This window comes from Corythoichthys intestinalis, chromosome 18 (assembly GCF_030265065.1).
Source record: "Corythoichthys intestinalis isolate RoL2023-P3 chromosome 18, ASM3026506v1, whole genome shotgun sequence".
NCBI classification, from domain to species: Eukaryota; Metazoa; Chordata; class Actinopteri; order Syngnathiformes; family Syngnathidae; genus Corythoichthys; species Corythoichthys intestinalis.
Window position 1 is genome coordinate 34,796,638 of NC_080412.1, and position 27,042 is coordinate 34,823,679.

The following is a 27,042-nucleotide window of genomic DNA, read 5'->3' on the forward strand; positions in this document are numbered from 1 at the left end:
TACACCCTCCTCCAGGTGACCCAACAGCTTGTGTCCAGATAGCGAGCTACCATGACACCATGGCTCTCCTCTCTTGAGCCACAGCCATCTCTAGGCTCTCTCTGCCGCATCGGTTATACTGCGGATGGCGCTCCTCTTCCTATCTACCTCGATGCCTAAAACATTAAAGGCCTTGGCTATATAATGGGCTGCGAAACATCCGACTTCAACAGGGAGACACCTTGCTCTCCAACCAGTCACTGGCAGTCACTAACAAGTACCACGTACTTGGAAAGTTTCCTCTCAAAGGGTTCTTCCTCAGGTCGATCTTCCAATGGGACCATTAGCTCCAGCAACACCACTTGATTGGTGGACTCAGACATGAGGACAATGTCTTGCCACTGGGTGGTGACAGCGATGTGACTTAGGAACTTCAGTAGTCGACCGAGGTCCACCAGTAGCTGCCAGTCTCTGGCCGAAGCCAAAATGCCAGCAGATGTTCTTCCGGCAGGGGCTGCCTTCTCCCCAAGGTGAAGGCTTTCCTTGTGGTTTGGGCCTGCTTTGCCCACACCAATCCAGTGCTGATAGCTTCAGCAATGGCTTTAAGGATTTGGTCGTGCCTCCAACAGTACCTTCCATCTCCAGGTGCCTTGGTCCAGCTGCTAAGGATGCAAGCTGGTGTTTTGGCTAAGCCCCAAGTGTACAAATTCGATAGGCTGGGTAGCACATCATAGACTGCCTAGATGAGGAACCTAATGCGCTGAGGCTAAGCTCTCCATAGCTCCGCCCAGGTTATTTTCCTCTCCATTACATTCTCCCATCTTGTCCAGGCTCCCTTTTGTTTTATTGCCATGGCCATGCAGGATCTTGACTCCTCTTTGACTGTCTAACCTCTTCCTGAACTAGGCGCTTCCTCTCGTTTCCCTTGATGTCCCCTTTGGGATATGGGAAGGACCCTAGCCTGGCTCGGCCTTGTGTGACCACACTCACCAGGTTCCTATGGCTAAGCATGGCCTCGGCTTCTTGGATCGCATCCTCTGCTTTCCACTTTTTGCCAGTTGTAACTTGGATCCCAGCGTTGGCCACTTTTGGGTCACTCGAATCCCTGGACTGCAACACTTCTCTGGCTCTTGACACCTTGAATTCCTCTTCCAGGGATCTCAAGGGCAGTTGGAACTGTTGTGTTTGATAGAACAATATGGCCATATGCTGCCATAGCAGTTTCATGGCGCTTTATACCCTCGGACTTATTATTCGAAATGTCTATCATTTTTAGCTTAGAATCAATTGATGTCTAATATTAAGTTTGAAAAAAAAATAAAGACTAAAATTTTTCACCCGAATATTTTAAACAAATTACGTCACAGGGAAAAAATAGTGTCTGTAAATAGGTCACCAATATCTACCTCATAAGTATCGCTTAATTTTATAATCTTTTTTTGTTACTGTCGAATTTTCCTCGATATTTTAGATGATAACTAATCAATCTAAAGGAAAAAAAAGGTTTAAAACGGTAAATACTTGAAAATGAAAATCTCGACCACTCCTTTTTGTCTGTGACATCTGCATCGCGACCCCTGTTATATTGCCGTGTTTCACCCATAAAATCCCAACAAAGTCCGGCTGTGGCCATTCACAGCTCTGTCCTGACACTTGGGGATGCATGCTACACAGAGTTTTTGGATCAAAATAAAGTAAGTACACAATATCTCGTTAAAATAATCCGTGTCTTTGATGATGCTCGCTCATGCTTACACCTCGAGTTACCGGAAAGCCACAAAAAGACATACATTGCAGTCGAGAATTATGGACGCAGCAGGCTAACTGACTAGCGTGCTATCCATTATCTTTTCAACCCTATTTGCCAGGGCCGGCCCAGGCCATTTGGGGGCCCTAAGCAAAATAATGCCAAGGGGCCCATATTTTTGGCCCACTATTTCATCACAGTGTACTGTGAAACCCATACATGCAATCCAACCCATGCGTCCATATTTTGTATATCAATCAGATTTTGTTGCACTGCATTCTTCAAACTTATCACCCCAAATAACTGTCAGTACTTACAGTAGATAGTGCCAAACCTTTTTCTAAAAGAGGAAAAGAACAAAATTAAAGAAGAACTGTTATTTTTTAAGCTTGTAATCAAGTATCAAAACTAACAAAAGTCAAATAAAGCAAACTGTAGTAAAGAAAATAGAATATAAATTAAACAATTGCCAGTTTGGGGGCCCCCTAGTGGTCAGGGGCCCTCAGCAGCTGCATAGTCTGCGTATAGGCTGGGCCGGCCCTGCTATTTGCCTTTTGCATCGCTAATTATGGGAATATATTGATGTTTTTGGATTAGAGCTGCAGCTATCAATTATTTTAGTAGTCGATTAATCGAAAACCATTAGTTCGAATAATCAAGTAATCGGATAAAATATGAAAATAAATTGATGAAGATCTATGTACAACAAAAGAAAAATTCGCTAACTTATATCGCAAAAGTCCGACAGTTTAAATGTTATAAAATGCTAACTTTTTTACAATGCTCTTAACAAATGGTTCAGACACATATTCCCACAAAAATAGGCTATATATACGTATAAACTAATCGATTAATCGTTGCAGCACTATTTTGGATATGTTATCTGCTTAAATCATAAAGCCTATGTCCTAGGCTTCAAGGCTAAATGCATGAATAGCGTTGTGTACTCACATTTATATGTATGTTTCCGTTATGCATATGGAGCCTTTTATTCTCAGTATCTCACATTTACATTCTATAATCATAATTTTTAAAAAAAACTCAAAACCCCACTGAAAATATTAAAATATTATGGTATTGGAATTTAACCCCTAAAATTCCCCTGGAAATGTTTTTCTTTCTTCTTTCTTTTCACAGATTAAAATCAAGCCAAATCAAAAAATGTATGCAGTAAAGTTATCATTAACTATACAGCTAAATCCCCGTTTAGCCATGTTTATTTACAAAATAAAACACAGGGCTAAATTATCGCTCTTGACAAAAAAGTTGTCAAAATTAATATTGCCAATATACATACAAGGTATGTATCATGACCTACACAGTGTTTTTTAGTCACAAAGCTTCCATTTTCAGTAGCATATACGGTAATGGAAACAAAAAACTTGCTCACTAATGTCTTCTACAGATGGCAAGAAATTTTTATAGCACACAGATACAAATTCTCAAAGTAATTTCATTTGTCACTCTAGATGTCAGCCTTGTATTTATTTTTGTATGATATTAGACTATATTTTATGACTGTAGCGGAATAAAACAACAATGAATGATAGTTAACATCTGCTACCTTGGATCATGTTTACCATTTATGATTCACATTCATCAGCCACTATTTTTTTACAAGTTCCTTTATCACATCTATGGAACATTTTCAGATGACCAATCAGCATTAATTCCATTTTTGATCGCCAGTAACGAGTGTAGTCGGTGGTGGGCTGGACAAGTAAAGTAGACAGCAAGGCTCCACGTCTGGCAACATTTGATTTGATGGCGATGAGAAAGACTTAGTCACTCAAGCCAACTCGACGGCGTTCCACTCACTGGGGTTGGGGTTTGGGGGGGTGTTAGATGTAAGAGGGCATTTATGTGCCATGTAATGAGCCTTGGCTCAGTAATTAAAGTGTGATATTGGAACATTTTCCAGGGAGCTGGGATGCAGTGGAGAGAAATCCACCTCGTTTCTCCAACTAAAAGTTATTATCAATGGCACTAGCACGCAAAAGTGGCAAAACATATTTGTGAGGCTGTTTAAAGGAGGGGACGACGTTGTTTACTTTGGAACACTGATTTCAGAGCCTGGCTAAGCTAGGTGTTGTCTGCAGCGGTGTCAATTTGCAGCCAATGTATGAGTTATATTAAAAAACCTTCTCCCAAAGATATTCTGTAAATATGAATCAATTATTCTGCTGACAGTGCTGAAACTATCGATTATTTTAGTAGTCGATTAATTGATGAACTAGTTAGCTCGAATAATCAGATAAGAAACATAAAAAATATAATACCTGAGCTGAGCCTCAAAGGGAATTTAAAAAAATAAAAATAAATAAATGAGGATCCAAATACAACAAAAGAACAATTGGCTAACCTATATAGCAAAGTCGGCTAGCTAAAATGCTATAAAATGTTTTTTTTCCCCCTATACAATGCTCTTCACAAAAGGTTACTCATATTCCTACAAAACACAGCTAAATATACCTTTAAACTAAATTACGAATGCATTAAAAAACATTAGCTCAAACTAAAGCTTATGTTGGTCTGAACAGTGAGCAGGTGGATTCAGCCATGTGAAATTATGCCATATTAACTGTTGCCACTAGAGGGCAGTGTATCTACCTAAAATCAATAAAACTAAATGCAAACACTTTCAAAACAAAACATTATAACGCCACTTTAATTAAATGTATACTCGAAGCAGCAAAATTTAATTTGAATCTTTTTCCTAATCGAATTACTCGAGTTAATTGTTGCAGTACTAGCTGACACAATAACAAAAAAACAAAGACAAAACTGACCTGCAACCTGAAGAGGCGGGCCCCTTATGGTTGCAGATCAGTTTTGTGTTTGTTAATGTAGAGTTGGCCGATAAAATCATTTAAAAATAATATCGGATAATATCGGCATCGGTTTTTTTAATATCGGTTTGGGCCAATATGTGTATGGCAGTGCCTGTTTGGCACTTTGCACTTGATCCCAAAAAACTGATGTTTGCACTATTTGATTCCGACAATATGCAATATAGGCACTTTTTCCATAACTTCACAGAATGCTTTTTGGAAAACCGTCAAGTTATTACATTTATCATTATTAAAGCATCCAGTGGATGGATGGATGGATGGATGGATGGATGGATGGATGGATGGATGGATGGATGGATGCCACATTCTATGTATCCAAAACAATGCTCCATATATTACTGTTGCTACACTGCAAACTATTTCCACATTAATGTGTCTTTGATACAGCTAAAAAATAATAATGCCATGATTTTCCCCAGATGAAAGACAAATATTTTGATGATACAAAGTTTATAGAGGCAAGAAAGCTATATTTCATCTATAATATTACAGTTTTTATCTACAAAAGACCCCATTGTTCTTTAAAGAAATAGCACCATGTGCGCCTTAAAATGTCTTTAAAACGTATTCCTGTAACACTGTCATATTAAAAAAAAGATTTATGCAAAAGATCAAAAGCTTATACATTCAAAACTTGTCTGCAAATGTTTTACATTTTCAAACTATGTCATTTACATCGCACAAAAGAAATCACATCACTGCCCAATAACTGCTGAGCTGTTTTGCAGAACGGGCCCCTTTTGGGGCTGTTGCATGGGACAATGTACTGTAGATGACCACTGCAATGCATACATCTTACATAAGTAACTTCTTGTGTGAATCAAAAGTTATGAAAGAAATAAAAAAAACTTTCACAACTTTGTACTGTACAATTATGAAAGGAGCTGAGCTTGTTGTGCTTTTTTTTAATGAGGAAACTTAGATTAATTTCGTTAGTTTTCTTTCTAAATTCGTTCATATTATTACTTAATTGATTATTTGGAGATTTCAGCACTCATTACTGAAAAGAGTGCCATTTTTTGGGCCACCTCTGGATGAGGGTTTAAAACATTTTCGTAGGATGGGATATAAACAGATGCACTTTTAAATCCAAATCGGAGTCATCAGAGCGCCACGAAGCGTTGATCCTAGCACCCTAATTATATCCCCTCATGCAATCCCCTCAAATCCATGCTGATTATTCACTCACCAACTCTGAAGCCCTGCCCGATGAGCGTGTCTGCCCCCTGGCCGTTCTCCGCTATGAGCGTGGTGTTGTTGCCCTGCTCGCAGCGATCCTGGCACTGACCCTTCTGGCAGATGCGCTTGCAGATGACCGGCGCGATGACCACCTTGAAGCGCTCACGCGTGGATGAGCGCTCCGTGCACCGCGCCAGTCTGTGCACGCAGAGCCACAGAAGAAGCACGCGGCAGATCAGCGAGGGCATCGTGGCATCCTCCGGTGCCCCTCTCACACAGACGGACACATGAAACCAAAAGCTGGGGGCGATCCGCTTTGTTCGCCGAGTGACGACAACGAGCTCCTTCCGAAGTGCGTTTTTTTTCTCCTCCTCGAAATGGAATAAAATCACTCCTCGGGTTGGCGTTGACGATCCATCCGTAAAAGCAACAAGTTTGGCATGGCTGGAGGTTCCCCGGAAAAGTTGCTTCGGCTCTTCCTCTTCGCCAGTTGCTTCCCGTGGGTGCGTGAGCGGCTCAGTGAGAAGGAGGGAAGGAAAGGGGGAGGAGGAGGAGAAGTGAGCCAGCCCTCCGTGGAGAAAGGTTGGCAGCAGGCCAGACAGGCGGTGCAGGAGTGAAGCTGAAATTCTAGTAGGTTAGTAAGCGGACTGCCTTTATTTCCCACACCCCGTGCGAGCCATGAACGCACCACAGGCCGCGTTCACTCTTGTTCATGCCAACTGTGCAATCAAGAAAAACTACAAACTTCACAATATTGGTCACCAGAGGTGGGTAGAATAGCTAAAAATTTTACTCAAGTAAGAGAAGTGTTACTTCAAAATAATATTAACTCAAGTAAAATTAGTAAAATTGTACTCAAGTATAAAAGTATTTGGTTCAAGGGCGTAGGTTTGGTCTTAATATTGGTAGGGACGATATAACAGCATAACCTGCATGAACACTTTTTGCTGGGGACGGGACATTAATAAGAGCAAACATATTTGGTGAATGGGGGTAAGGGCTACATTTCTCACCAATATGAACCTAATCAATTGATAGGCTAAATCAGTACTTCTCAAATAGTGGGGCGGACCCCCCCCGGGGGGCGCAGAGCGATGCTGGGGGTGGCGCATGTGACCTTGGGGAACATTTTTTTTTGCCTTACTATAATAAAGTGCAATTGCACATCCACTGAGTGGGTGGCAGTGGCGCTCTCATTTTTAGCATCTGCGCAGTATTTTTGAACCAAACGAGCACACAGCAAAGAGCACTGGAGATATGAAAAGCTATGACGAAGAAATATGACGAAGCGTATGGAGCATTTGGCTTTTAGTACAGTGGGAGAGGAGGAAAGACCAGTCTGTTTACTTTGTCTAAAAATGTTCAGAGCAGACAGCAGGAATTCTTTCTTTTTTTTTTCAGCGAAAACGTGCCGAATACTGCCAACAACACGGGGGGACCTAGTGAATGACCTACAGAGAGCTGGGGCCACAGTAACAAAGGCTACTATCAGTAACACAATGCGCCGCCAGGGACTCAAATCCTGCACTGCCAGACGTGTCCCCCTGCTGAAGCCAGTACACGTCCAGGCCCGTCTACGGTTTGCTAGAGAGCATTTGGATGATCCAGAAGAGGACTGGGAGAATGTGTTATGGTCAGATGAAACCAAAATAGAACTTTTGGGTAGAAACACGGGTTCTCGTGTTTAGAGGAGAAAGAATACTGAATTGCATCTGAAGAACACAATACTCACTGTGAAGCATGGGGGTGGAAACATCATGCTTTGGGGCTGTTTTTCTGCAAAGGGACCAGGACGACTGATCTGTGTAAAGGAAAGAATGAAAGGGGCCATGTAACGAGAGATTTTGACTGAAAATCTCCTTCCATCAGCAAGGGCATTTATGATGAGACGTGGCTGGGTTTTTCAGCATGACAATGATCCCAAACACACAGCCAGGGCAACATAGGATTGGTGGCTTCATAAGAAGCATTTCAAGGTCCAGGAGTCTCCAGATCTCAACCCCATATAAAATCTGTGGAGGGAGTTGAAAGTCCGTGTTGCCCAACGACAGCCTCAAAACATCACTGCTCTAGAGGAGATCTGCATGGAGGAATGGGCCAAAATACCAGCAACATTGTGTGAAAAGCTTGTGAAGAGTTACAGAAAACGTTTGGCCTCCGTTAGTGCCAACAAACGGTACATAACAAAGTATTGAGATGAACTTTTGGTATTGACCAAATACTTATTTTGCACCATGATTTGCAAATAAATTCTTTAAAAATCAAGCAATGTGATTTTCTGGGGGTTTTTTCCACATTCTGTCTCTCATGGTTAAGATTTACCCATGTTGACAATTACAGGCCTCTAATATTTTCAAGTGGGAAACCTTGCACAATTAGTGGTTGACTAAATATTTATTTGCCCCACGGTATTAACTCAAATAAATGAATAAGCCGCACTGGACTCAAAGCCGCAGGATTCAAAATGAGTGAAAAAAAGTACTGTTTTATATACCGAAAATTACAGTAATGCCCGTACCTGCAGCATTTCACTGTACATAGAACAGGCATGATAATGTTAAATTATACCTCAGTGATGTAACAATCAGTCTCGAACCCCAACCACACACACTTAAAACGACCAATTGGGATTTTCGCATCTGGGAAAAGTCAAACGTGTCTGTCCACCGTGGTCCCAAAGGAAGGAAGGATATATTTAGGGTCATGTGGTCAACAAGGGAAAGTGAGACCGACAATGAGAAAAAGGAGTTTAAAAAAAAAGCTCGAATGGTCGACAGAAAGAGCAAGTGAGTCACTTCCTCTTTTAAAAAAGTGAGTGTTTACTTTCCAGGCGCTGAGGAAATGACTCCAAGGAGTTCACATGCAGGCTGCTCCAACAACTGTTATTAAACACACAAACACAAGCAAAATGAATGCAATGCACACACATCATCATCATTTTATATCAATCAGACAGGGTTTTCTAAATCAGCCAGAGGAAAACCCATTGAGCAACTTCTAAAAAGGAGAAATCTGTTAGTTTTCTAATCTGATGCAGGTTCTAGTACTACTGGATCAAATCAATTGGCCATTTGATACAATAGATGGTCATAATGTCCTACTTGGAAGTATAATAGGAGTCCCACAAGGGTCACTTCTTTGACACTATTAGTCCGCTTTTATGTGCTACTCTGAAGTCAAATTCTTTGGGAAATTTTAACATCGACTCTCATTATTATGCAAATGACACAATTACTAATCTACATGGGTGGGAAAAGTAGTCAAAAAGTTTACTCAAGTAAGAGTATAGCGTTACTTCTAAACAATAATAAGCAAGTGAAATTAAAAGTAGTCATCCAAAAATTTACTCAAGTACAATTAAAGAAGTATTCTTTGAAAGGAATGCTCAAGTAATGTGTAACATTGTCACTGGTTACAATGTCTGTTTTTTTTTTTTTTTTTTAAATGATGGTAAATTTATTTTTCTCAGCACAACGTCATCTATATGAGCTGTTATTACCGTAATTTTGGGACTATAAGCCACTACTTTCTTCTTTCATTTTGAATCCTGCAGTTTATAGTCCATTGTGGCTTATTTGTTGATTTATTTGGGTTCATAGGTAACACTTTCTTTGACAGCTGCGTCATAAGACTATCATTGGCATTAATGAATTCTTATAACAGATGTCATTACGTGTCATCCGGCAATTTATGTCACTAACTTCATTTATGTCCAGTTCGGATCTTTTACATCCATTCAAAAGACAGATAATTTGGCGGATAAATGACACCTGTTATAAGCATTCCTTAATGCTGATGACAGTGTCTTGTCAAAATTATGAATGTGTATTGACAGTCTTATGGCGCCACTGTCAAATAAAGTGTTACCAAATACCATAACTAGCTATTAAAGAGCATACGACAGGAGAAAAAAAGTCTTAAATAGCATTATTATGTGAATTAGAATCATATTGAGAGACGATTCGACTATATACAACAATTTAGCAAAGCGCAGATGGCGAGAAATGAGTCTTTTAATCTGCCGGTTAGCCACGCCTACCATTATAGGGCTCAAGCGTCCCCAACAGGTGGATGACGTCAGCGGGAGACTGGGCTCATCGGTTTTACTATACAGCCTATTGAGGGGGAATTATTCAGAACGAGGAAAACGCGACGAAGAAAGCCGCAAAATGTCATTGTTTCGGTCTCTCTACTCCAATATTTTTACAGGATATTCTTTTTATTCAAGGATTTTTCCCCAATAGCTAAATAAATGGCTTGAGAAGGACCAGTCAGCCATCGAGGGGGAACCATTCACAACAAGGAAAACGCGACGAAGAGATCTGCAAAATGTCACTGTTTCTGTCTCTTTACTTCAATATTTTTACAGGATATTCTTTTTATCCAAGTATTTTCCCCAACTGCTAAATAAATGGCATGGTCATTAAAAAATAACAGTCTTGTGCTAAATGGAATATGAATTAATAAAATTACACTTATTCAAGACGACATGGCAAAATTACTCCATAATGGTCAAAAGTGTCGACTTCACCTTTACTGTCGCACCTCCCGAACGATATTTTATGACACCTAAATCGGACAGATGTCATTTCCCTTCCCCGGCTTCGGAGAATGTAAACAAACCAAGACGTGTGACAGCTTGCTGACATGCTAACCCAAACCGAATGATGTTTCATAGTCTTCGAAGCGGAAAATCCAACATAACTAGCCCGGATTATTTGACATGACGACTGGGTTGTCGATTGTCTTCGCGGATCGGCAAACCGCCCGGCAGAGAGCAATTTATAGCTCGTTCCCCGGAGGAGGGCAGCTGCAGTTGTTGTGCAGCTAACGTGCAGCTAATGTGCATGAGGAGAGCTTCTTACATGCCTATCAATCATCAAACGTAAGTAGTCCTTTATTTAAAGAAAGTTTGTAGTGTTTACTTTGTAATCGCTGTATTCATATTTGACATAATACAAAACAAGATGTTTACTCACTTCCTCGTAAGTCCAATGGTCCCACAGTAGTAGGGCTTGTTTTGGCCAATATCCGCGGTGAATGGGAACCTTTTGAAACTCCATAAAGGCGCACACGCCTCTCCCTCATACAGCAAGATTTTTCTGCAGCCGTTTGGCTGGCGTGATGCGAAAAATAAACGTATTAATCCGAAAAATCAGATGAATCCTTAGTCCTCATACACAACAGTAGGCTGTCTTTCTCCCGTACACGTCACAGTGCCCTCCTCCTCAATGCGAGACTGAAGCCGGAAGTCACTCATTATCATGGCGCGGGATTAAAAAAACTAAATAAATATAGCAATCGCTTCCACACACATCCAAGCGGTCCATATCATTCAGGAGCATAAAATACCGCGTGTATTATGAAATAAACATGCTCTTTCGTGTCACAGGCACTTTAATGAAACAACTGGAACAGTAACTGGAGACATAATTAGCACAGAACATGCATTTTGATTGTTATGTACATCTGTAGCACTGCAATGCATGCTAGGGGGCATGTTGGACTAAAACAGTGTTGACAGCAGGTGGCAGCAGAGGTTGACCGTCTCCCCCAAGGGAGCAGTGATGGCCAAATGAAGCTTATTGAACCAATGATGGTTATGCTCCCGCCAAGAATCGACATATTGTTTTAAAAGTGTGTCACTGTTTAAAAAAAGAGCTACCAAAATACTGAATAGGACTGCGTCTAAGTTAACTCACGAGCTGCCAATGACGCTGAAACCGGAGAATTCACAGCCAGTCTTTTGTTGGCAATTACAGGTTACTTCCAGTTGATTCTGTGTCGCTTCCTATTTATTCTTGAGTCATTACATTTTGCATAACCCAAAATCAACAGGAAGTGCCTTTAAATGCCCCAAAATCCATAGGAAGTGACAAAATACTGAACAGGAAATTACCTGAGTTGCAGTTAACTTGTTTGAAATGTTAGTTTACAGTATTTTGTGTTCAATACATCTTGCAGGACTAATTGAACGGCACATAAGTAGTGGTGCACGATAATTATCGGTCCGATAATAGGAATTATGATGCCATCCCAATAAATCCGATAACAATGTGTTATCGGGCCTATTAATAACATTTTTGGCACGGTGGCGGATTGGGATGTGTGCATTTGTTTCTCCTCCTGTTTTGCCAGCATGCAAAGTTTTGTTACTGTTCTAGAGGCCGTATTTTTCCTTCACTGAGTTATAAACCTTACTATGGCAATTAGCAAATGTTTGCATTTTACAGTGTTATGTTTACAAGTTCTTGAGAGTCCTTTTGGTTATTGGTAGGCTTGCTGTTCTATAATTGCCAAGTTAAGAAAGTTGTTTCATGGACCAAGACGACAAAAGTCTACTCTCCTGTTGCACCAATTTTTTTTATCTGCTGACAAAGCATAATACCTGTTGGGTTTATGTTTGTTTTAGATCAGTGCTCATTGTTCAGGGGAACACATCATCAATGATATTGACTGATGAATTGACTGTGATTGACTCAAATTATATTCATTTGAAAAAAAATAATAGGGACACTTTATTTGAAGTCAAAACTAGAGATGTCCCGATCACGTCATTTTCAAAGTATCGGAATCGGCAAAAAAATATCGGAAATGCCTTTTTTTTTAATATATATAAAGTACTGTGCAAAAGTCTTAGGCAGGACACCTGCCTAAAACTTTTGCAGAGTACTGTATATTTTTATTATATTATGTATATACAGGATATACTGATGTATATATTTTCCCCAAGTGGAAGCTTCCATGATCCTAATAAATTCAATAATTTAAAAAATATATATACAGTACTGTGCAAAAGTTTTAGGCAGGTGTCCTGCCTAAAACTTTTGCACAGTACTGTATATATTTTTTTAATTAAATTGTTTTCTAATTGTATTTAACGTTACAGACATAATGTGTTACACTCTTCCAGAGTCTTTAAGCTTAAGGTAGGGTTATCAAATTTATCGTGTTAACGACGAGAATGAATATTTTTTACATTTATCACGTTACAATATTTAACGCAATTAACGCGTGCGTTGCATGACCCACTCACGCATTGTCGCGTTTAGTCTATCATGGCGCTGTTTTACCCACACAGTATATAGAGCTATAAGGCAGATGAGTAGAGTGAATTTTGGCAGCCTTTGGAGCCTTTTTTAAATGGCTAAAGCTTTACAATCCCTCTCCCAACGATTAGAATAATCGTGAGAATCAATGTGGCAAAGAAAGGAAGTAGTTGATCTTTTTCTTAACACCCTATGTTATTCCCAACGCAGAGAAGATATATCAATTGGTACCACGACGCACAGTCATGGTTGCACTTCCCATCATACATTTGGGCATGGCTACAGTATCATTTACTTAAAGCTCAACAAATACACTTGATGGCAATATTTAGTCACAATATACAAAGTCACATTTGTCCTTTAAGAATTACAAGTCTTTCTATCCGTGGATCCCTCTCACAGAAAGAATGTTAATAATGTAAATGCCATCTTGAGGATTTATTGTCATAATAAACAAGTACAGTACTTTATGTACTGTATGTTGAATGTATATATTCGTCCGAGTTTTATTCATTTTTTTCTTAATGCATTGCCAAAATGCATATGATCGGGAAAAATTGTCGGGATTGATTGGAATTGAATCGGGAGCAAAAAAAAAAAAAGCAATCGGATTGGGAAATATCGGGATCGGCAGATACTCAAACTAAAACGATCGGGATCGGATTGGGAGCAAAAAAACATGATCGGAACAACCCTAGTCAAAAGTGTTCTTGTCTTTGCTTTGTTCATTATAATAATGTTCGTGTTATCATGAAAATTCTGGTCCGGTCAAAGGCAAATCTATTCTGAATCAACAGCTAGTATTTTTGACCTACGGGTGTTCAAAAACTCAGGTGAATATACATTGAAAAATTAAATATATATTATCGGTTATCGTATCGGTATCGGCCTTGAGTAGCAGGAAGCTATAGATATCGGTATAGGTTTCCATAAAGGGATATCGTGCACCCCTACAAATAAGCGAACATCAGTAGTTGGCAATTAGCTACATTAAGTGCAGTCATAGACTTCATAAACGTTATGATGTCGATGGTACAGTATTATTTTACGCCACATAAAGGAGCTGGGTTTAGATATGCCAGACCTCATATTGAATTATAACACAGAAACTGTAGCACGTCTTTTGTGTTAAGCTTTCAATCACGCCAAAGGCCCCATCAGCAATTTGCGCGTGTGAGACCACAGCTGTCATTACTCAAGTGTTATTTGGGATCAGTGTGGGGGTGTGTCCAGAGACCGCCACCATCTGTCTGGCGGCAGTACAGTCGTGACGCAATGTCATCATGCAACTAGAGGCGCGTGCTAGTCTCACACGAGATTGGACTATAATGTCTTGTTTGCGTTTTGACTGCTTGGAAAAGGAACAGAAAAGCAAAGTTGCGTTTCAGGAGAGAAGCCAGTGACACACATTCACAATAGCAGAATTCTCAGTTGATGTCACGGCTTCTGATCGACGGTGATTTTGCATTAAGGGCATGTAGGGCAATAAACTATCAATTGTAGAAGACGGCAAACAGCTTGTAGTTTAGTGCAACAACGATTAATCGATTAACTTGAGTAATTAGATGAGAAAAAAGATTAGAATCAAATTTTGCTGCTTTGAGGATTCGTTTAATTAGACTTAATGGTTTTAGTTTTATTGATTTGGGTGGATACACTGCGCTCTAGTGGCAACAGTGAATATGACATAACTCATTTAACATGGTTGAATCCAGCTGCTCCCTGTCAAGACCAACATAAACCTTTGTTAGAGCTAATGTTTTCTTTTTAATGTATTTGTAATTTAGTTTACAGGTATATTTAGCAGGTTTTTTTTGTGTGGAAAAATGTGTTTAAACTAAAGATGCCGTCACGTCATTTTCAAAGTATCCGAATCGGCCCAAAAATATCGGACATGCCTTTTTTGGGATTTTTTTTTTTTTTTAATTAAATTGTTTTCTAATTGTATTTAACGTTACAGACAAAATGTCTTACACTCATCCAGAGTCTTTAATTTTGGCTTAATGTAGGACTATCAAATTTATGCCGTTAACAACGGTAATTAATTTTTAAAAGATTAATCACGTTAAAACATTTGACGCAATTAACGCATGCGCTGCACGACCCACTCACGCATTGTCGCGTTCAATCTATAATGGTGCCGTTTTACCTATATATAAAGCTAAAAGGCAGCGTAAAATGAGATCGTGGGAAGCAAATATGGGGAAGAAAGGTAGAGGTTGGATCTTTTTCTTAACACCCTAAGTTAATTCCCAACGCAGAGAAGATATATCAATTGGTGCCACTACGTACAGTCATGGTTGCACTTCCCATCATGCATTTGGACAGAACAGTTAAATGGGTACAGTATCATTTACTGAAAGCTCAACAAATACACTAGATGGCAATATTTAGTCACAATATACAAAGTCACATTTATCCTTTAAGAATTACAAGTCTTTCTATCCGTGGATCCCTCTCACAGAAAGAATGTTAATAATGTAAATGCCATCTTGAGGATTTATTGTCATAATAAACAAATACAGTACTTATATACTGTATGTTGAATGAATATATTCGTCCGAGTTTTATTCATTTTTTTCTTAATGCATTGCCAAAATATATATGATCGGGAAAAATTATCGGGAATGATTGGAATTGAATCGGGAGCAAAAAAAAAAAAAGCAATCGGATCGGGAAATATCCGGATCGGCAGATACTCAAACTAAAACGATCGGATCGGGAGCAAAAAAACATGATTGGAACAACCCTAGTTTAAACGATTTAAAAGAGCATTGTGCATCGTTAGCATTTTATTGCATTTAAGCTAGCGCACTTTTGCTATGCAAGTTCTTTTGTTGTACTTCGAGCGTCATTTTTTTTTTCCCATACCGTTTGAAGCTAAGTTGGGTTATTTTATTTTTTAAATGCATTTAGTGCTCTTGTGAAACACTCAGAAGTTTTATTTTGTACTCGCATTTAATACTCTTCTGAAAGTGCAGTCTTAGCAAGCCCTTGTTTTACAACTAAAATTTATTCTGCAACTCAATGAATCTTCCTAATCCGATTACTTGAACTAACTAATTGACAGATTAATCAATTACGTACCTAAATAATCGATAGCTGCAGTTGCAGTTTGATTAAACTGGTCCGAAAAAATTGAAAGCTACAGTATCTAGCTTTCCACAAGCTACAAAACTGACGCAACAACAACAAAAAACTCGAATAACTCTTTGTCCAATAAAGTTTAAATATAAACAAGTTACTTTAGTACAGTAACATTAACAGTAGATAAAACACAATGTTGAGTACATTACATTTTTAACACAGAACTGTGTTTTTAGCTTGAAGTTACATGCATGGGCCTTCATATGATAAAAACGACAGCATTATCAAGGCAAGGCTAGCTTGGAAAAACACATTGAGTCTACAACAAGAAACATGTTGCATTTGGAACATCTTCCATGAATATATAGTTTAGAAAGCAGGTGCTTGTTATAGAATAGCACATAAGACATGTACAGTACCTCTACTGTATTACTTTGAAGTCTGCAGTTAAAACCAACTTGGGGGAGGGGGGATACTGTATATATAATTTACACCATGAGCTAGAATTTTTAAATATGTAACAAAGGTAAAAGGTTTTCTAAACATACAACAAATCCTCATTAGAGAGGAAAACAAGGAAACATTACAACAATATTTACATAATTTAAAGTGCAGCATTGGAAAATACATTTGCTGGCCATTCTGTTTTTTCTCCAATACATGATTAGAAATTGTACTTGCGTTAGTATAGGTCATGTTACTCTTTTGTGTAGGGGTGTAACAGTACATGTATTTGTATTGAACCATTTAGGTACGGGGTGCTCGGTTCGGAACGGAGGCGTACCGAACAAGTTTCTGACGTAATGTAACTAGGGCTGTCAAAATTATCGCGTTAATTAATTTTTTAAATTAATCACGTTTAATATTTGACGCAATTAACGCACATGCCCCGCTCAGATTAAAATGACAGCAGGGTAATGTCCGCTTGTTACTTGTTTTTTGTTGTTTGGCGCCCTCTGCTGGCGCTTGGGTCCAAATGATTTTATGGGTTTGGGGAGTGAGAATGGTGTAATGACATCAACAATGGCGAGCTACTAGTTTCTTTTTTGATTGAAAATTTTACAAATTTTAATAAAACGAAAACATTAAGAGGGGTTTAATATAAAATTTCTATAACTTGTACTAACATTTATCTTTTAAGAACTACAAGTTGGATCGCTTTAAGAGAATATTAATAATGTTAACGCAATCTTGTTGATTTATTGTTATAATAAACAAATACAGTACTTGTACAGTATGTTGAATGTATATATCCGTCTTGTATCTTTTCATTCCAACAATAATTTACAGAAAAATATGGCATATTTTATAGATGGTTTGAATTGCAATTACAATTAATTTTTAAGCTGTAATTAACTCGATTAAAAATTTTAATCGTTTGACAGCCCTAAATGTAACCCTTACTTTTCGAGATAAAAGTTAATATGAAAAACTTGAATCTGTTCAGTGTTGCAACTGTTCAATTTTGCACATCAGATATTTTTTAAAGAAAAAGTCTGAGCTAATGTTATTTATATTTGTTTTTCAAAATATGTACATTTCAGAATATTGTATTTTCTATTTTTAAGCAGAATTCTAGCTTTGTATAGGATAATGTTCCTATTGTTGAAAGCACAAAAGTGTGTAATAAACAACTAGCACATTTATATTTTGCATTTTGTTTTCTTACTGTACAGAAAATGAACCGAACCGTGACCTCAAAACCGAGGTAAGTACCGAACCGAGATTTTTGAGTACCGTTACACCCCTAGTTTTGTGTGTCTAATCTTTGGGCTGAGGCCAATAGCAGTTACAATGATTCAATTACCCTGTTAGCTTTACAATAACTATGTATTTAACAAATCACATAATATACGTTTCCTAAATTGTAGGATTTACAACAATGGACAATTGTCTCTTCATAAGAACTAATTTTAAACATCTAATCTAATTTTATAATGTTGGTGAAGGACCAGAGTCACTCAGGTAGGAATTGCATCAAACAAGGCACAATTTGAAAAATGTTTGTCAAAATCCTAATACTTGGTCAAGTTGTTGGGAAGCAGACCAACTGATTTGTTGTGTCCACCAAATAAGTGGCCCTGGATGAAATACATGCAGATTATAAAGTTCCGACTCCAAATCTTTTAAAACAGGTAAATGCCTTAATAAAAGCAAATGTTCACGTAAGCAGTCTGTTCCAATTTGACAGTGTCCTTTTCATGTATTGTAGATGATGAAACACTTGATTTGCATTTTTCGTTTTGTCCCGCGAATGATTGTTGCAACTCCAAGTATCCAGTTTTGAGGGACATCACTTGTTTACTTAAAGAGCTTACTTCAGGCTTTGATTGGCCGTTGTCTTTGGCCTTGTTCAGACTGGCAGCCAAAATCCAATTTTTAACCCATCTAGAATTAAACTGGCTCCTTGTAGTCTGAACTACGGATGTCCCGTGATCGGAAATCGTGCCGATCGCGCCATTTTTCAGAGAATCGAGATCGGCTGAAAAGGATCGTGTTTTTAATCTAAAAAAATATATATATTTAGGGTTTTCTGCTTCATAGTCGTACAACCTCTCACTCTCTCCTGCTGCTTTTCTTGGTCAGCAGTGCAGCTGGAGTTTGCTACTAAAAGTTAACGATGATTGACAGGTAAGTAGCTTTGATTTGCGAGAGAAGGCTCTGTAGTGCTACAATCAAAGGCACAAATGTGTTAATCATCGTTTAGTCAATCTTCGTTGTCTCGAGGTTGTTCTCGACAGCGTGAGTGAATTTGAATGGATTCACTCATATGATTATGAATGTTATGAAGGGTATGTAAAGGTATGGTGTTACAGGTGATGCAATGAAAAATGTGGGTGTGCCTACATTTTGTGCTGGTGCACCTCAAGAAAAAAAGTGAGGTGCATCAAAAAGTAAGTGTGGAGCCTTGGTAATAGATATCGCAATGTTAATTTTTTCCAATATCATTCAGGCCTAATTTTTGGATTTTAAATAATCCAGTGATACAATGGCCTTGCCAAAAGATACAAAATGACAGTGGTATGAACTATGAAAAGGTACCTGAACCTTTTGGAATTTCTCACATTTCTGCATAAGATCACACTCAAATGTGATCTGATCTTCGTCAAACTCACACAGATGAAAAAAGCCGTGTCTGCTTTAACTAAAACCACCCAAATATTTATAGGTTTTCATATTTTAACTAGAAACTGTAATTTCTGAAGAAATTACTTCTGGTCTTTGCCGTGTGAACATACAGATCTTAGCCCCACCCAGGTTGGTTTGGGGACATTCGGGGACAAATATCAGGTCACTTCCTGTTGATTTGGGCACGTTTGGGGGGGGCGTGGCCTGGTCATATCAGGTCATTTGGGGACATTTAGGGGGCGTTGCCTGGTTATATCAGGTCATTTGAGGACATGCAGGGGGCGTGGCCTGGTTATATCAGGTCATTTGGGAACATTTAGGGGGCGTGGCCTGATCATGTAAGGTCATTTTGGAATATTTGGGGGGCGTGGCCTGATCATATCAGGTCATTTGGGGGCGTGTCCTATTCATATCTAGTTATTTCCTGTTGATTTGGGGACATTATTTTTTTTGCCATTGAAAATGAATGGGAAAAATTTTGGAAGTCCACGCCCATCAATGGCATCCAAGTACATTGGCATTAATAGTGGCAAAAAGGCACTTGGACACTCCAAAGAAGTTCTGGCAAATTATTTTGTGGACTAATAAAAACAAAGTTGAATTGTTTGGGAGTAACACACAACGGCATGTGTGGAAGAAAAATGGAACTGCTCACCAACATCAACACCTCTTCCCCACCGTGAAGCAGGAGTGAGGATCATGATTCGGGGCTGTTTTGCTTCCTCAGGGCCTGGACAATTTGCAATCTTTCATGGAAGAATGAATTCAAAAGTTTATCAGGATGTTTTGCAGGAAAACCTGAGGCTGTCTTTCAGACAATTGAAGCTAAAAAGAGGATGGATGCTTTAACAAGACAATGATCCAAAATACAGAAGTAAATCAACTTCAGAATGGTTTCAGAAGAACAAAATCCATGTTCTGGAGTGGCCAAATCAAAGTCCAGACTTGAACCCCATTGAGATTTTGTGGCATGACCTAAAGACAACGATTCATGCCAGACATCCCAGGAATCTGACTGAACTACTGCAGTTTTGTAGAGGGGAATGGGCTAAGATTAGTCCTGATCGTTGTGACAGAATGATATGCAGCTACAGGAAGCGTCTGGTTGAATTTATTGCAGCCAAAGGGATTGGGGGGGGGCGGGGGGGGGGCACAAAATATTAAATGTGTTGGTTTACTTATTTTTCCTCCTCCTGTCATTGTTTGCATACTATCCTCATTAAAATATGAAAACCTATGAATGTGGTTGGGTGGTTTTAGTTAAAGGACACTTTTTTCATCTGTTTGATTTTGACAAAGATCAGATCACATTTGACGGTGATTTTATGCAGAAATGTGAGAAATTCCAAAAGGTTCAGATACTTTTTCATACTACTGTATATACGTCTTATACTATGCAACACTCCTGAAAAGAGCGGAAGAGGAAGTACTGTAAAAACTACAGTAATTTAATATGTTTGGAACTTTTGTCCAAATAAAAACAAACAAAACCCTTTTTTTCGGTATCTGATTGGAACTCTATATCGGCAGATTCTCAAAATCAGGTGACTCGGGTGCAAAAAAATTGTGTTCGGGACATCCCCTAGTCTAAACAGTCCCAAAGCACAGAAATCATACGGGAGGTAGTTTCATATTCGATATGGACAAGAAGCTTCACAGTCTGAACCGCTATGAGAATCGACTGTCCGTGACGTCACTCTATAATACATGACGCCTTCGTTTCCACAGCAACCTGCCAGGTGTATTAATAATGTAGCCGAGTCTGAACAGGCCCAGACCTGATGTGGACACTTGCTAAAACTTGTGTAAACAGTCAGACCTAAAAATCAGATTTGAGGAGAAATTGGAATCAGATATGCCTGCAGTCTGAACCCAGCCTTAATGATATACCGCATTGGCCCGAATATAAGACGGCCCTGATTAAAAGACGACCCCCTCTTTTTCAAGACTCAAGTTTGATAAAAGACTTGTTGAACACCAAATTATATTTTATACAGAATTACAGTACATCCGAAACAAATTATAACAATATACTTGAGAGAAAAAGCATGTCATTTTGCCTCATTCAAATCTTAATATCTGAACATTTAAATATGTAAACTAAAGTGCAATCACATTCGTAAATGAATGGCTTCTGGTTTTTGAAATGTAAATAAACCAATCTATTGTGATAAAACAACAAAATTGCAATAACTGCATTAACCATCAAATTGAAGTCTAACTCTAACTGTATTTTTGAAACATCTGAATAAGGAAAAACATTGCAATAAAATAATGCAAACTGGTTAAACTTGAGAGTAGCTGAGATCTCTCATGACAGAACATCGCTTCAATGATATCTGGCGCCATCTAGCGTCATGAATGGGTACAATGTCTAGACTGCGAATATAAGACGACCCCCTCCTTTTCAGTCTTATTTCAATCCAAAACTTACATTCGGGCCAATACGGTAATTGCTGTTGTGAAAATTTTAGGGAGCAAAACTTGGTTTTCCACATTTGCATGCGAGTGTCCTACTAGGGTTTAGGTCCTTACACACAGTCAACAACTGAGTTGTCCTCCTCTTCTGCCCCCCATTCTCCAAACCTCATCTGAGGGGACGGAGCCGACGGATGAAGGTTGTTCATGCCGTCCATAGCCTCTGGTTCGGCTTCATCCGTGGTGCCGACGGCCACGTGGCCGCCCTCCTGACGGTGTGTCCGGACGTGCTTCCGTAGCGCGGCGGGCTCCTTGAAGGTGCGGTTGCAAAAGGGGCAGCAGCACGGCCTCTCGCCCGTGTGTATGAGCTGGTGGTGCTTGAGGTGCTGCAGGCGACTCAGACGCTTCCCGCATATGGCGCAGACGTACGGTTTCTCTCCGGTGTGCGTGCGCCGGTGTTTGCGTAAGCCGTCTAAGTGCCGAAAGCAGTTCCCGCACTCGGAGCACGAATACGGCTTCTCCCCGGTGTGTATTCGCAAGTGAGTCTTGAGGGCGCCTGACTCGCGGAAGCGGCGGCCGCAGACGCTGCAAGGGTACGGTTTCTCCCCCGTGTGGATGCGTATGTGTTTCTTCAAGCTGGAAATCAGACGGAATGTTTTCCCGCACTCCAAGCAATGGTGAGGACGATCCCCCGAAGGCTCAACAGGCAGGTCGCCACAGGAAGGTCCCGCTGAGTCTTCTGCTCTAGCTTGTGAAACTCTTTGACCTCTTCCGGGCTCTGAAGTCCTTACCTGTGACTTTTGTCCATCCATCATTCGTTGCTGCAGGGCGCCGGCACATTCTCGAACTGGCCTCTGCATGAAGGTACGCTGGGAATTTCCCCCTTCTCCAACTTGAACGTAACCGATGTCGCCCATGGTTTGGGATGATTGTTCTCCATCGACTGTGTCCTTGCTGTTGTTTTGACTGGAGCTTGATGCTTGTCCCTGCTCCACTTTTATCTCAAAGACGGCAGCTTCATTCTGCGATGGCCTTTCTGAAGCAGAAATAGCACAAAACACAAATGAGCTTCAAGGCACAATCACAAACATGAACTGTTTAGTGAAATGTGATTGTGACTGAATGTAACAGCTGGTCCATGTGAAGCGCAAGTACTTTGTTGTCCACTTGGGGTCGCCAACTTGCTTTTTAAGTGCTTCTTTTCATCCTTCTACTGTGAATGGCGTACCGCAAGCAACACGTCACTTCCGCTCATTAATATTCATGACATTAGCTACTGTTGCTAAGTAGAGACAAGCCACCGTTTGTCCCGAATAGGAAATGAATGGAAATCGTGTACGAAGGAGATGTTTACAGAGCTAAATCTACCAATTCTCTCCGAAAATGATGTGCCTAGTGCCAAATTGAGTGGCAAATATGTGGAAGAACATAAAAATGTTCAGTTAAAGAGATGGCTTTAATGTCAAAGGCTGAAAAAGACGAAAAAAACGAGCCGACCTAAGCATAGCTTTAGCTTTTTTTATCGACGCGACTGACAATGACATTCTCCTGTTACAACAAGCTATCCTTTTCCATCAGCCCTGTCTTTCTTATATATCCTCTGCTTGTCCTACGTCTCTTACCGTTCTTGGGGGTAATTTAGTTAGCTTTGTGTAGCGATCGCAAATGCTACTCAGTGACAGCCAACGAACACTTTTAATTTTTTCATTGATAACACATCTTAATTCTATAATTTATTTACACTCCCCCCTTACTAAAGTTGTTTTTTTTATATATATAACAGAAACGGTAACAGTGGCAGTCAGATACCATTGTAATTCTTTTCAGGTCATTCATTGTCAGACAGAAGCAGTACGGCACAACGTTACGCTAAAAAAATAAGTTAAAAATATAAAAATGGCTTACCTCTTTGTCTTCTGAAAGACCATGCCAACCCAACATAATGTTTACTGCATATGAAATGTGAATGGATTCACCGAGCTGGTGTCAAAAGTCCGCGCAAGTTGATTCGGTCTTCACATTTTTGGTTTCCGGAAACGTATGAAGAAAACATCCTTCATGTGTCGTAATGTCTAGAGTCGTTTCTACAAGTTCCAAAAAAGCAATGCGTGATCGGCATGCTCGTTTTTGAAAGATTACCGCAGAAAAGTAGCACAAATTACGTTGGGTCTATGCGAGGGCGGGTCTATAATGTCCCACTTCGGCTTTACTTCCGCTTTACGATGCGACGTCACGGTCTAAAAATAGCCTGCGTGCGGTACGCCATTGGAAAGAGTTCATCTCTAGTAGACGTCCAATCCGTTTGAACTGGGAGGGAACATTCGTTCATTCGCTGCCATCCCTCCCAATGCTCAACTCACGGCTTTAGCTCAACTCATGCCGCTGGATAAAAAACACAAGAATACCTGACTGCTGCTGACAGCCGCTACAAACTACGTCAACATCGTTTTACTGTAGATAATAGATATCATATCATATAGAACTAGATGCAAAATATTGTGAACCTTCCAAGCGAACCTAATTAACTTTTTATCTAAAATACTCCTAATCGGCAAAATCATGACTTGAATCCATCTTCAAAACAGTTTTAAAACTTTCACATGTGGAAAGTAGACAGAAGGGAAATTATGGAATAACGGGAGCAATTTTAACAACTTTAACAGTTGATTCGCGAAATTAAATGAATTGAATGTAGTTTAAAGCTGCTGATACAGAATGGGGACTTGAGTATTTTATTTACAGTTTTAAAATGTTAACTTGATACTGAAATAGTCGTTTATTTAAACCTGAGAGGCTTATTATACAATTTTTGTTACTAATGCACTAAACATTAAAAGCATCTAATAGCTTGGGGGGTTTGTGGGACTTTCCACTGAGGTTGTTTGTGTGTTTTGCTTTTTTAAGACAGTTTACAATATTAGTTGCACGTTTTACTGACTGACTATGCCATTTCTGTTTGTTATTTATAATGTTTTGTGTTTGTCACTGAATAAACAGATCAGTTTCTTGTTAGCAACCGTTGCGTGTTATTCAAACTCACCTAATTCAGCTGGCTAGTTGTTATCAAGAGTACTAAAACCTAACCCAGCATGAGTCTGACAACTAAGTAAGGAGGCTAAATAACTAACTCATGCTCAGATAGGCCGGTATCAGTATCGGCCAGTATCGGTATCGGATCGGAAGTGCAAAACAAGATCGGTATCGGATCGGAAGTGCAAAAACCTGGATCGGGACATCCCTAGTTAAAATTGTGGCGTCTTTAATTCTGCTCTCGCGTGCTCTCGCCTCCAGTTAGGGCTTTGCTGCTTAAAAAACATTTAAAAAAAATAAATAAATAAATAAAAATATGCCCTCCTGTTCAAAAATTTTCCCCCCTCCGAAAATTGAGATTTTAAGCTTTCCAATGATGTATCACACATGCAAAATTGGGGGTCTCAGAGCGGAACTTCAAATCACCTGAGTGTTTTTTTTACGCCATATATAATGTCAATAAGTTTGCTTAAAAGTTGGCGGGGACAATTTGAGCATCCTGAAAAGTTGGTAGTGTTTTGTCCCTACCGTCCCTATGCAAACCTAAGCCCTTGCACTGTGAAAACACATTAGAAAAAAATTCTTTCTTCATTTACCTGTTCGCATTTGAGACGTGTCTGTCGCAAAAGACTCCAGCGCATGGTTGGTCACAGAACCATCAGGTTGTATAGACAGCTGGCACATCTTGTAGTCATCTCTCGATTCAAAGCCATGAATCGAGTCGTCCACGGAAGAGCCGAGGCCCAAGTCGACACCAGCTCCGTTCAAGTTTCGAGGGTTCTGATGATCCCGGTCCACACTTGGCGGTATTGAGGGCAATGATGGAGCAAACACAGACTGACCAATGGTATGAGATCCAGTATATGAGATCTGAAGCTGGTCGATAAGCTTCTGAGCACTGCACAGACAATCCTGCATCGTCTTCAGTTCTCTTTCCGATACTTCCAGACGCACCTTGAGCCTCTCGTTCTCCTGTTCCTTGTGGAGCAACTCGTGATGAGTCTCGTTCAGCACAAGCACCACTTCGCACAGGAGAGTATCAACCGCAGCCGACATGGCTGTTTGAATGGTGGGTGCAAGGCGAGATTTCAGTGATGTTACACTAAGACTGCCGAATACAACCTTTTCCGGTTTGCGATCGTAGCAGGATTCTACTTCAGACCTGTCAGTAACGTTGTTGACACTCAGCTTGCGGTTGCCACTATTTGACGAAGGAGAAGCCAAGCTGCTCGTATAACTTGGCCGCCTGGAAGCCATAGCTAAATTTGAGGAAGCGGTTCTTATATTGCGCCGATGTCGTGTTGACACGCTTAGCAAAACTGTCAATAGCGAGGGCAAGATTCAGGCTTCACAGCTTAGTTTGACGTCACTGACCAAAACAATGAACACAACTCGGTGATTATACAGGCCCCCAAACCACGCGATAGTATTAGCCTGCTAAAACTACTTACCATGTCAAAACGTGTTCTCTGAAATACGTTTGCGACACGGCGTATTTGTTGTGATAAAATCCAATCGTGTTACTTACAAAGACGTAAACATTTATCCCTGCCGCTACAAAATGTTTCATTTGCAACCTTCAGCTACACAAGTGCATTTGGCCCGTCGCATACTGGTGACGTCACGAACGGACATGCGCTCTGATTGGAAGAAAGGAGAGAGCACACTTTCATGCCGTAGAATAATATGTCAACATTATCATAGGCGTTGTTTGACTTTTGGGGCGGGGGGGGGGCACAGCATGTTAATGACCCCGAAGCGCAGTGTCAGCAATAAAATTAGCTTTCAAGAATATTTATAATAATAAGCTGAGCGTTTTTTATTTTACATCATGCTTGAGGGAAATTCTAAATCAGACTGCTTAGGCAATACTTTTTGCCAAGATCGTCATCCATTGAATATGGTACGCCCACCGATGTTGTTCCAGTGTAGTTACCCCAGTCAAAAATGGTATCCCCTGGCCGGAGCCATATGGAGGTAGATTTGTCTTTATTATTCAATCAAAAAAAGTTGCTTCAATAAAAAAAAAAGTTGCTTCAATCAAAATATATATTTTCTACCAAAAAAATGTCGCTTCAATCAAAAAAAAAAAAAAAAAAAAAAAAAAAAAAGTGTTTGAATGCAAAAATGAATTTGGGGAAAAAAAAAATGCATGTGAAAGCTATTTTTCTTTGATTTTGTTTGTTTGTTTGTTTGTTTGTGATTGAAGTCAAGTTTTGTTTTTTTTTATCGAAGCAACTTTTTTGATTGAACTAATAGTGGTTTGTGTTTTGGCCACATTTTGGCTAGGACATTTTTGTCTTTATTATTCAATCAAAAAAAAAATTTTTTTAAATAAAATAATAATAATAAAATAAAAAATAGATTTTCAAAAAGAAAATCACTTCAATCAAAAAAAGAAAATTTCAATCAAAAAAAGTTTTGGAATGCGAAAAAATATTTGAGATTGAAAATTTTGCATTTGAAAACTTAATTTTTCATTTCAAAAGTTTTCATTGATTGAAGCAATCCTTTTTATGTTTGGGCCATATTATGATTAGGGTATTTGTGTTCAAATCATTCAATCCCCCCA

At 39.5% G+C, this 27,042-nt stretch overlaps 2 protein-coding genes across 4 annotated transcripts in view; both read right to left on the reverse strand.

Moving 5' to 3' along the window:
• Positions 1 to 6,286, reverse strand: part of ltbp3 (latent transforming growth factor beta binding protein 3) — a 99,337-nt gene extending 93,051 nt beyond the window's left edge. For all 3 annotated transcript variants that reach the window (XM_057820837.1, XM_057820838.1, XM_057820835.1), the window contains exon 1: positions 5,768 to 6,286. In XM_057820837.1, the coding sequence (XP_057676820.1) occupies positions 5,768 to 6,005 (238 nt within the window). In that variant the 5' untranslated portion in view covers positions 6,006 to 6,286. The remainder of the gene's footprint in view (positions 1 to 5,767) is intronic.
• A 6,306-nt stretch (positions 6,287 to 12,592) lies between these two features.
• si:ch1073-224n8.1 (zinc finger protein with KRAB and SCAN domains 1) lies at positions 12,593 to 26,087 on the reverse strand. The gene is made up of 2 exons (XM_057821651.1): positions 25,067 to 26,087; positions 12,593 to 22,476 (listed from the first exon to the last, which is right to left on the reverse strand). The coding sequence occupies exons 1-2, from the start codon at positions 25,725 to 25,727 to the stop codon at positions 21,554 to 21,556; spliced, it is 1,584 nt and encodes a 527-aa protein (XP_057677634.1). The 5' UTR covers positions 25,728 to 26,087; the 3' UTR covers positions 12,593 to 21,553.
• Between the last annotated feature and the right edge of the window lie 955 nt (positions 26,088 to 27,042).